The sequence below is a fragment of the Petaurus breviceps genome, unplaced genomic scaffold (assembly GCF_028583685.1).
Source record: "Petaurus breviceps papuanus isolate PSGF00001 unplaced genomic scaffold, PetGlider_PUasm1.0 131, whole genome shotgun sequence".
Classification (NCBI taxonomy): Eukaryota; Metazoa; Chordata; class Mammalia; order Diprotodontia; family Petauridae; genus Petaurus; species Petaurus breviceps.
In genome coordinates, this window is record NW_027185674.1 from 1,005,803 (window position 1) to 1,017,856 (window position 12,054).

General features: G+C 39.5%; 1 protein-coding gene across 1 annotated transcript in view; it reads left to right on the forward strand.

The window, feature by feature from the left end:
- Positions 1-643: 643 nt before the first annotated feature.
- CFAP53 (cilia and flagella associated protein 53) overlaps positions 644-12,054 on the forward strand; it is a 42,901-nt gene continuing 31,490 nt past the window's right edge. The window contains exons 1-3 of the mRNA XM_069104866.1: positions 644-700; positions 7,612-7,841; positions 9,061-9,234. Of these exons, the coding sequence (XP_068960967.1) occupies positions 644-700; positions 7,612-7,841; positions 9,061-9,234 (461 nt within the window). The remainder of the gene's footprint in view (positions 701-7,611; positions 7,842-9,060; positions 9,235-12,054) is intronic.

The following is a 12,054-nucleotide window of genomic DNA, read 5'->3' on the forward strand; positions in this document are numbered from 1 at the left end:
GTGTACATATTTGGATATATGTATGTATAGTTGCATGCAATTCCTCCAAAACATACATATGCACACACACACATGTATGTTTTCGGGGAAATTGCATATATATGTGGTAGGGGGAAATTGCATACAACCTACAGGTGCTTCACATCAGTTGCACATCATGAATGGCAACATAAACTGCTGTGATGATTAGGGCTCAGTTTTCAGTGTATGTTTTAGACTTTTTTTTTAGTGTTGTGCTGCAACAAATGTGAGCGTAAAAATAAACAGCCCTCTGCCTCCCTTCCGCAGTAACGCTCACAGGAGCTTGACCCACGACCAGCGTGGGTCACGGCACACGAACTGCGGGGCAGGGGAACCCTCGCTGCCTAGGACAACGCGCAGCGCGCTCTGCCCCAGAGGCTGAGGACCCCGCTGCAGCCCCGAGGCCAGTGTACTGTGCCCAGGACCCGGGTCTGGCATCCGCGAGCCCGCCGCCGCCTTCTTCAAGTCAGCGCGTTCTGTTGCCATGGTGATCAGGAGGCCACTTCCGGCCTCGGTTCTCTAGCCCCCTCCCCCCTTCCCTTGGCTCTGGGTCACCATAGCAACCGCCCGTAGCGTTCCGGAAGTGGGGCTCGGGGCTCGCCTCCTAGCGCAGAGAGCAGCTATGGAGAGGGTTTTGCAGCGCGAGGTGAAGGGCGCGACGCCGGGTGTCGTGGCGCTGGTGAGTTTGGGGCTGGTGGATTCTGGAAGAGCTCCATTGTACAGATCGGGGGACTGGCACACGACTAGTGAGTGGCAGTGCCCCGAATAGAGCCCCGGGTCCCCTGACTCCTAGAGCCGGCGCAACTGCCACGGGGCCACCCTGTCGCCTAAAGTGTTGGGAAACTTTTAGGTCTGTGGAGTGCTGGATGTGGAAACAGAAACACCCGCCTCACCCTGTCTCTTCATCTCTAAAATGGGAATAATGGCAACTACTTCATCGGGTTATTTGGGGAATAAGGCCAGACAATGTCCAATAATGCCCCCCCCCCTTTTATGTATCTTTGCCAATCTGGTGGGTGTGAGGTGGAAACTCAAAGTTGTTTTAATCAATTTAATCCTTTTTGTTAGTTTTTAAAAAGCATTTCCCCTCAATGATTATTAATGCATTTCATTTCTTTTGAGATTGATTAGTTTGTTTTCATTTTTGTTTATCTCATCTTTGATTTTCATAATTTTTATCTTTGTTATTTGTTGGGGGTTTAAATTTTTTTTTAATTTCTAGGTTTGTTTTTTTTTTTTTTAATGACAGGCCCAATTCATTGATCTATTCTTTTTCCTCAAGAAAAATTCTAGGAAATCTACTTGGAGGAGGTAGACCAGCAACTTGGAAGGACATTTCTTTTGTTAAGAGACAGCGTTTAGTATCTGGAGTTAGAAGAAATCAGATCATCAGTTTTCTCTATAGTTAGAGGAAAGAGAAAGGGATTTGGGTTAAAATCCTGCCTTTGTTGCTTACTACTTGTGTGACTTTGGGCAAGTCACTTAAGCTCTCGGGGTCTCCGTTTTTTTTATGTATTCAGTGAAGAGGTTAGGCTATATAGCTCTGAGCTCCCTAAAAATCAACTGTGATTAATTTGTCAAGCCAACCACGTAGTTCAGTGACTTACAAACAGAGAAGGTGCCAAGGCTCAGGATGAGAATCAAAAGATATAGGAAACATTCCTCTTAGCGCCCACCCTACACATGCTTACCCATCACTGTAAGCTGGGAAGGAGAAGCAGGGAAAAGAGAGAAGTTTGAAATAAACGTCTATGTGGTTTGCCTTGCTCAAGTTTGAGTGTGCAGTCAGAAATACATGTATTGCCCGAATAGGGACAAAATTAAAGCTACTAAAAGAACGACTGTAGAGTTCTACTGACTCACATAATTGTCTCAAATATTGGCAAATGCTTAATGTTTGTTTATTTTGTGAACCAATGGGATTTCTTATCAGTCACAACAGCCACCTGCCAAGGGAAAATTACACCACTTCCATCCATAACAATTATTAGTAGTAACAGGCCAGGAGGTTCCTCTCTAGGGCATTTAGAATCATAAGATTTTAGAACTAGAAGGAGCCTTGTTTAGAAGCATTTTATCTGCATAATTTCTCACTATCACTCCATAGGATAAATTATGCCAGTAAGTTATACTTTGATTACTATTTTATATTTTATTATTATTATCAAGAATCTAAATGTGTATGTCATCCATGTAAGACAAATTCTGGTTTTAAATATTGTATAGTGATGTAATATAAGAACATACATCTTTAATGACTTAATAAGTAATAATGAAGAAAATATTTGGATAATAAATTATTTGTCACGTCCCTAGCACTGTCAAATCAATCAGTCAATAAGTTTTCATTAAGATCCTGCTATGTGCCAGGGACTCTTAGGCTCTGGGGATATGTATATAAAGATAATTTCTGTTTTCGATGAGTTTATATTCTAATAAGGCAGACAACACATACATATAAAAATAAATACAGTATAGATAAAAACTTGGAACAGCCAGATGATGCAGTGGCTAGAGTGCCTAGCCTGGAGTTCAAATCCTGCCTCAGACACTTCCTAGCTGTGTGACCCTGGGCAAGTCACTTAACCCTGTTTGCCTTAGTTTCTTCATTTACAAAATGAGTGGAGGAAAAATGGCAACTTTGCCAAGAAAACCCCAAATGGGGTCGCAAAGACAAAACTGAAATGGCTCAACTGAACACAACTCAACTGACTTGGACACAATTAAAATGATTCAAGAACAGCAGCAGCAACAACTGAACGATCTGGTCAATGTAAGTAATCCACAGGGCAGACTAAAACCCCTCTGTGACCCCTTGCTCTCGTCCACGTCCTCCATAAACCCTCGTGGAAGAACAGTCCTGAGTGTTGGGGGTCTTTGTTTAGATCTTTTGGCATTACTGGAACAACGCATGTTCACAGATTATCTCCTGCTTCTGCTACACAACTTTCCCTGTCATTCATCCTTCCAGCCACAAGCAGTTATTATACATTTCTAATTACATCCTCTTAGGACTCTTCCTCATTGTCAGTATATTGTAATGGATTATCAATATATATCAAAGTAGAAATTTCATTAAAGAATACAACAACGGGAAGAATAAGGAGACTAGACCAAGTTTTCTGGAACTGAGAGAATTTTGACAACATTAAAGGATTACTTCCCTTACTGTTGAGTCATTTCAGTCATGTCAGACTCTTTGTGACCCTATTCAGGGTGTCCTTGGTAAATGTAATGGAGTGGTTTGCCATTCCCTTCTCTAGGCTCATTTTACAGATGAGGAAACTGAGGCAAATGGGGTTAAGTGACTTGCCCAGGGTCACACAGCTAGTAAGTGTCTAAGGCCAGATTTGAACTCAGGAAGATGAGTCTTCCTGACTCCAGGCCTGGCCCTCTATCCACTGTATCACCTAGCTGCCCCATTGATTAGATTAGTAATCTATTAAACTACTGAAGCTGAGGCTGGATTTGAACCCAGATCTTCCTAACTCCTAGCTCAGTGCTCTATTCACTGCACCAGCTACCTAAATTCCCTTATGTACATTAATTCTCTTACACTAATTCCCTAGATATCTGAAAAAGGAGATGTTACTTGGAAAAAAAACAGACATTATTATCAAAAAAAGTCACAAATAGAACATTAACAACTAACAGCCCATTTGCCTACTTTCCCATTAAAATTTTTATGAGAAAACACACACATCAAGGGCATTCTTGGTGGACATATGCTTCCCAAATGGCATTCTACAGCAGACCTCACCTTCTGTCACAATTGACTGAAAGACCTGGATAATACAAAATATGATAGTAATGATTGTTTGTTCATTATTTTTTAAAAAGATATTTGACTTGACAAAGCAAAATGGTGCCCTGATGGTTCTCTTCCTAACAGGGTGTCTCCAGTGCTTATGTCAAAAACATATAAGTTTCCTTAAAAGATGTAACAGTAGAGACGGGTTTGGTGCTTCTAATTCACAAAAAAACAAAGAACAACACAGATTTATTACCTTTGAATCACAACATTTATTAAAGTCATCTGACTCCCTATATTCACTACACAGCCTTCTTATTTTCATTTGGTTTCCTAACCAGGCTCTACCTGTCTCATAAGGTTGTTGAGGAAAACATTTTTTAGAATTTGGTCTGATCCAGGAAGTAGTCAAAACAAGTGACAGTTATTTGAATGAAATCTCACAAAAATGTGATTTAAGTCAAATTGGTCTTCCAGAAAGGATCTTCTCATTGGGATTATGTTGAAAGCCAGTAGTAGAATTAGCTAATCTAAAAAATATTACTCAGATCTCTGAGGACCCATAACATGTTACAGAGGCAGCATCATACAGTGGAAAGAATACTGAGTTCAGAGTCAGAGGACCAGGGTTTGAATCCCAGCTCTGTCCACTTAATACTTGTATAGTTTTGAGCAAGTCACTTAAATGTCTTTGGATGTCAGCTTCTTCTTTTTTTTTTTTTTTTTTTAGCAATTGGGGTTAAGTAACTTGCTCCAGGTTATTTCTGGGTGTGGTGCTAAGTATCTGAGCCTGGATTTAAAGATAAAGATTTAAAGATAAAGTTCCAAGGAGCTCAATGGAAAGGGCAGGAATGTAAGAAGCTGGTCATGATCCCCAGGTCATCTCGCCACTGGAGTCGGTGCTCTTACTCACTGAGCCACCTGGCACCCCTGGGTGTCAGCTTCTTTATCGGTAAAATGAGGGGTTGAACTTGAGGGCTTCTGAGACCTCTTCTGACTCTAAAAACCAGGATCCCATACTTTTCTACTTAATCCCACAAATAATTCCCTGGAAATATGAGTGCTTCCTGAAAATTCCGTGGAGGAGGGAAGAGAGTAGATGGCATTTTCTGACTCTCTGGGCTGCCCAGTCTAGGACACTGTCTTTGTTGTTGTGCCTGCTGGTGAGGGGGGATGCCCCTCCATAGAACATCCCGTTCACCTCTATTAAATCACAATCTAGCATCCCATTTTCCCCTATGTCTTTCTCCTCGCAGTCCTATTCTTCCTCCCCATTATAACCTGCAGTCTCTTCCCTCCCCTATTTTGACACCTTAGTGTGCCAGCTCAATTTCACACTCCACTTGTGCTTCCTTTGGTTCCTCACCCCATTGCTGCACACATTTGCCAAACCCAAACCCTGAATTATTCCTGCGGTCCACCATCTCCTCCCTTCCTAATCATGTGCTGATGAATAGAAGTGGAGGAAGTTTCACACCTGTGCTTTCTGACTCTTTTGCTAATTTACGTGATCTCATCTCAACCGGTCTTTTCCAGCAGTATAGCATCCCTACTGATCTTCCTTAATTGATTCTTTTTTTTTTTTTTTTTAAGCAATCAGGGTTAAGTAACTTGCTCAAGGTTACACGGCCAGTTATTTCTGGGTGTGGTGCTGAGTGTCCGAGCCCGGGATTCGATCTCCAGGTCGTCCCACTGGAGCCGGTACTCTTACTCGCTGAGCCACCTGGCCGCCCCTAAGCAATTGGGGTTAAGTAACTTGCTCAAGGTTACACGGCCAGGTGTTTCTGGGTGGGTGCTAAGTGTCTGAGTCCGGGATTCGATCTCCAGGTCTTCTCAACACTGGAGCCGGTGCTCTTACTTGCTGTGCTACCTGGCCGCCCCCTTAATTGATTCTTTATCTTACTTGCCACAATGACTATTCCAAACTTTCTCTTCTCTCTTCAAATCTCAAACAACACTTCTCCCTCCTCCACCATTTTGATTGAGAATCTCACCTTGTACTTTGAAAAAAAAATCAAGACTGTTCACCAAGAATGTCATCTTTGCTAATTCATTATTCATGTCATGCTCACTCACACCTCAAATTAGTGTCCTGGGCTCTCCTTTTCTCTCTCTGCTCACTTGGTTACCTGATCAGGTCTCATGGGTTCCATTGCCTTTTTGTGCAGGTGACACTCAGATGTTTCTACCTAGCCTTAGTCTCTCTCCTGAATTCTAGCCTTCCCATCACCAGATGGATTTTTCTGAGTGTATGGTAGGCATCTCAGATTTGATGTGTCCAAAACAGCACTCGTTATCTTTTCACCCCAAACCCACCCTTCTTCCAGACTTCCCTGTTACTATCAAGGGCACCACCATCCTACGATTACTCAGGTTCACAATCTTGGTGTCATCCTTGACTTCTGTTCTTGTTTACCCCACGTATCCAGCAGCCATTATTTCATTGTGTCCTCGTTCCTTTTTCCACAACATCTCATATATGTCTCTACCTTGCTACTCACACAGTCATCACCATATCCCAGGCCCTCATCACCTCTTGCCTATACTGTTTCAACACCCACCTATTTGATTTTCCTGCTATAGGCCTTTCACCCTTCATTCAATCTTCCACACATTTCCCAAAGCAATTTTCTTATTGCACAGGTCTGATCATGTCAGATGAGAAAATATTTGTCAGGTACCCTGCACATAGTAGGAACTTAAGAAATGTTTGTCTCCCCCATAAGCTATAGTGATTCTGTTACCTCTAGGATTAAATATAAATTTTTCTTTAACTTTTCTATTTCTTCACAGCCTTGTCCCTTCTTATGTTTCTGATCTTCTGAGATATTACTCACTTGCCTTGTATGTCAATCTATTCTCATTCTCTGTGATCCAGCTATACTTGCCTATTGGCTGTTCTATACACAATGGATACCATCTCCCATCTGCCTGATTTCCACACCCATAATACACTCTTTCCACATTTCTACCTCTTGGAATTCTTGGTTTCCTTGAAGTCTCAACTCAAATGCACCTTCTACATAGAACTTTTCCTGATTCCATCACCTGCTAATACCTTCCCTCATTAAACTAGCTTGTCTTCCTTCTGTATGTATTATGTATACACTCATAGACTGTCTTCCACATTGAATGTAAGCTCCTTGAGGGCAGGAATTGTTTCACTTTTATCTTTATATCCCCAGAGCTCAGCACATATTACAAACTCAATAAATGCTTGCTGATTGATTTTTTCTGACTGTGCTCTCATTTCTCAGTGCATGGCCTCAGGTCTCTACCCGTTTGGGTTACAGAAATTAACAGGGCACCCAGGAGTGACCAGGAGGGTATATATTAACCTCTTCTTCATTCAAATTTTCTGAAAGTTTTCACTGCAACTTTTTGTTCCTTGCTAAATTGACCCATCAGGGGACATCATAAGTTCTTGTGGGCTAAGCAGTTAGTACCTTCCTTAATAAAGACCTCACCTCTAAGTTCTCATAGTCTGGAGCACTATTCAACAGGCCTTCTTTCTCTTCGATAAAATAAAGAACTTGGATTAGATCTCTTCCATCTCTAAAATTCTTTGATTCTAGTATAATCACACAAACCAGAACCAGAACAAATGGTTGGTATTGATTTGATAATTTTACCTGAGAATTTCCAGAGAACCAAGTAAGGTAACTTGCAGTATTCGAAGACTATTTACTAAATGTTAGGTTATTATCTATGCTATTATCCATGGTATCCCAACTCTGAATATGGATTGAGTTGCCACTGTGACTGCTGGATTAAGGTCATGATTGAGTGAAAATAAGTACTTTATAGTGCATTATTAATCAACTGGTTTTTCTTTGTAGAGGGCCAAGCCTCCCAAAGAGCAAGATGCCGATAAACATCTCCGTAAAATTAGATTTAATGCTCTTAAGAGAGATGCCATTGAAGCTTCCATTAAAGAGAATGAAAAGTTTCACCTGGGTATCGAGTGGGAGATGCGCATGAACCGAAGTTTTACGAACAAACTTGTGCAGAGAAATGTGGAAGATGCTATGCAAGGATTTTTGATAAATACTGAAGAAAGAAGAAACAGGTAACCCCTCAAATTTGCAGGAATATACTATGAATTAATGGTAAAGCCCACAATGGACAACTTAAAAAGGAAATAAATTCCTTAATTTTTCTACTAAGCAATTATTTAGCAATACCTCATAATGAAGACTGTGGTTCAGAGATCAGATCTCACAAAATTAAATCTTGCCTCCTTTACAAATTTCACCCACAATAACATGTTTTGCATCAGTTCTCTTACAGGTTATGAACAAAATTATTTTGTTTTTTTCACTAATTTTTTAACATACTTATTGCCATTCTTTTACTAAATAATCATCTTAAATTTTGACTTGGTAATCAAATGAACTATCATCCTGATCATAAATTATCATTTCAAGTTATTCTGAAATATGGAATTATGGAAAACTTTTTTTAAAAAAATTTTGTTAATGCCTTTTTTTTTGTACTTCAGTTATTTTCCAAAATACACTTTTCTCCCTTTGAATCTTTCCTTATGACAAAGAAAGGCAGGTAAGCACAACTATGTCTGACAGCATATGAAACATTCAACATCTGCAGCCTCTCGCTTCTCTGCCAAGGGTGGGAGGAGCATGTGTTTTATCTTCTGTTTTCCAGGTCTAGGACTGATCCCAGTTAATCTGAGTTGACAACCTTTAATGTTGTTTTCGTTTACATTATTTTATAGCTATAAGGTGGGTGCGCTGTGCTGCTGATTCTGTCTCTTCAATATTAGCTCATATACATTTTCTATGCATTTCTGAATTCCTTATACTTATAACATTTTTTGGTAAAATCATATTCCATTGTATTCATATATTGCAGTTTGTCCAGCCATTCCAAACTGACATGCATCTAGTTTATTTCCAGTTTTTGGCTAATGAAAAAGTGCTGCTACAGGTGTTTTGCTATATTTGGCACTTTTCTTTCTCTCCTTGATAGGCCGGGATCACTGGACCAAAATATATGAAGAGTTTGGTGGCTTTTCTTACATAAGTTCAGATTGTTAGTGGAAGACTTTTTTTTAATCCCTAAAGGCATCTTTCAGGGATCAACTAAATTCAGCAGACATTTATTATAAACTTAATATGTCTAAGACACTGTGGTATACTGTTTGAATGAGGAAAATGAATATTTCCCTCTTCTAGACACAACTCTAAAAGCAGATTATAATTAAATAGTAAGTCTATGGGCTGCTGCCCTTGGTAGAACAGTTTTGATTCCTGACGTTTTTGTCTCAGACTTCGCGAACTCCTGGAAGCCGAAGAAAATGAATATCTGACTGAAATTGAATCAAAGGAAAGCACAGCAATGATTAGACAAGATGAGATGAGGGAGAAAATCCAAGTATTAAGAGAAGCAAGAGAAAAGGAGAGACAAGAGTTTGTTGCTAAAAAACGAGAACAACAATTCAGGTAATGTGGCCCAGGAGGGTGTTGTACGAAAAATCTGAAAATGATAAGTAAAAATGAATTTGCGAAGGCTCATTTTAAAGAAAATGATGGTTTACTTTAAATTAGTATCCTTAAGAAAGGAGCATTTTTGATAGGAACAGCTAGGCGGCGCAGTGAATAGAGCACTGGTCCTGGAGTCAGGAGGACCCAAGTTCAAATCCAGCCTCAGACACTCAACATTTACTAGCCATGTGTCCTTGGGCAAATCACTTAACCTCAACTGCCCTGCAAAAAAACAAAACAAAACAAAACAAGGAGTATTTTGAGAAGCAATGTGGTTGTATAAGAAGGCACATACATTCACTGAACTTAAAAAGCCTCTCTATATAATTGCCACTATTATATAGACATAACTGAACTGCTCAGGGGAGAGGTAAGGAGTTTTCTGGTGCGGTGGGGGGGATTGAAAAAGTAAAATAGTTTCTTACCTATGTGCTTAAAAGTGAAGACTTATCTCAAAACAAGGGCAAAGGAAAAGAGACCGTGCTAACTTGATTTGGGCAGGCCAGACTAGACAACATAGTATGGTGAAAAGAGCTTCGGTCTTGAATTCACCACTATCAGCAAATCATTTAATGTCTATGAACCTCAGTCTTCTCATCTGTAAAATGGAGAGAATAATACTTTTTCCTACTTCACAGGCTCATTGGGAGAATGAAATGAAATATTGTTACCTAAAGCAGACTTCAAAGTGCTAAATCACTGTCAGCTATTAATTTTTTTTAAGATTACCACTCACTAATTTATTTATTTATTTTTAGTTTTCAACATTCACATCCATAAGATTTTGAGCTTTAAATTTTCTCCCCCTCCCTCCCCTTCCCTTCTCCAAGACAGCACGTAATCTATAGGCTTTACATACACATTCATATTAAATATATGTTCACATTAGTCATGTTGTAAAGAAGAATTGGAACCCATGGGAGGAACCGCAAGAAGAAAGAAACAAAACAACAACAAAAAAGAGAGCAAATAGAACGCTTCCATCTGCATTCAGACTCCCCAGTTCTTTCTCTGGGTGTGGGCAGCATTTTCCATCATGAGTCTTTCAGAGTTGTCTTAGATCCTTGCACTGCTGAGAAGAGCTAAGTCTGTCAAGGTCAGTCATTGCACAATGTTGCTGTAACTGTGTACAATGTTCTCCTGGTTCTGCTCACTTCACTCAGCATCAGTTCATATAAGTCTTCCCAGGTTTCTCTGAAGTCTCCCTGCTCATCATTTTTTATAGCACGATAGTATTCTATTACATCCATATACCACAACTTGTTCAGCCATCCCCTACTGATGGGCATCTCCTCAATTTCCAATTCTTTTCAGCTATTATTCTTGGCTTTAGACTTATAATTAAGAAAGCAATTAGGGCAGGTCTTAGAAGTTAATACAAAGAAGTCTATATCAGCAGGGAGTTCAGCAGGGGCACCAAGGTAGATGTCTTGGTAGGTGGTTGATGGAGTTGACCAGGGAGTTGGTACCCACATGCAAGAGATTAGGGTTTAATCTCCTAGAGGACTGGGGGAAGCAAGGAAAAAAACAAGCCCTAGAAGAAGAGATACTAGGCAGGGAAAATAAGGTAGGAATTTATCTAGTCTGTGAAAATTGAGTACAATCTGAGGGATAGCACTTGGTCATAAGATTTATTAATTTTATTTAGTTTGGTTGATTGCTTTATAATGTACATTAATTTGAAACCTTTTGTCTTTAAATCATTATCATTCTATCCTTTGTTCCTCTAGATTTAACTAGTCAAAAGAAGAATTTATATTTGACAGAAACTACTGGGAAAACTGGAAAACAGTATGGCAGAAACTAGGCATAAACCAACATCTTACACTGTATACCAAAATAAAGTCAAAATGGGTAAATGATTTTGATATAAAGGCTGATAGTATAAGCAGATTGGGAGAGCAAGGAATAATTTATCTGTCAGATTTATGGAGAACAGAAGAATTTATGACCAAACAAGAGATAGAGAACATTATGAAACGCAAAATGGATAATTTTGATTAAATCGAAAAGGTTTTGTACAAACAAAGCCAATGCAACCAAAATTAGGAGTGAAGCAGAAAACTGGGAAAGAATTTTTATAACCAATGTTTCTAATAAAGGACTCATTTCTAAAATAGAGAGCTGAGTCAAATTTATAAGAATACAAGTCATCCTCCAATTGATAAATGATCAAAGGATATAAACAAGCAGTTTTATATGAAGAAATTATTATAGTCCTATAAAAATGCTCGAAATCACTATTGATTAGAGAAATGCAAATCAAAGTAACTCTGAGGTATCGCATCACACCTATCAGATTGGCTAACATGACAAGCAGGAAAATTGTAAATGCTGGAGAAGATGTGGGAAAATTGATACACTAGTGCATTGTTGGTGGAGTTGTGAATTGATCCAACCATTCTGTAGAGCAATTGGAACTATGCCCAAAGGACTATAAAAATATGTATACCCTTTGATCCAGCAATACCACTTCTAGGTCTGTATCCCAAAGAGATCATACAGGTAGGAAAAGGACCCACATGTACAAAAATATTCACAGCAGCTCTTTTTGTGGTAGCCAAGAACTAGAAGTTGAGGGGATGTCCATCAGTTGGGGAATGGCTGAACAAGTTGTATAGTATATGAATATAATGGAATACTATTGTGCTATAAGAAATGATGAGCGGACAGATGTCATAATAACCTGGAAGGACGTATGAACTGATGCTGAGAGAAGTGAACAGAACCGAGAGAACATTGTACACAGTGACAGCTACAGTGTGCAATAACTGACTT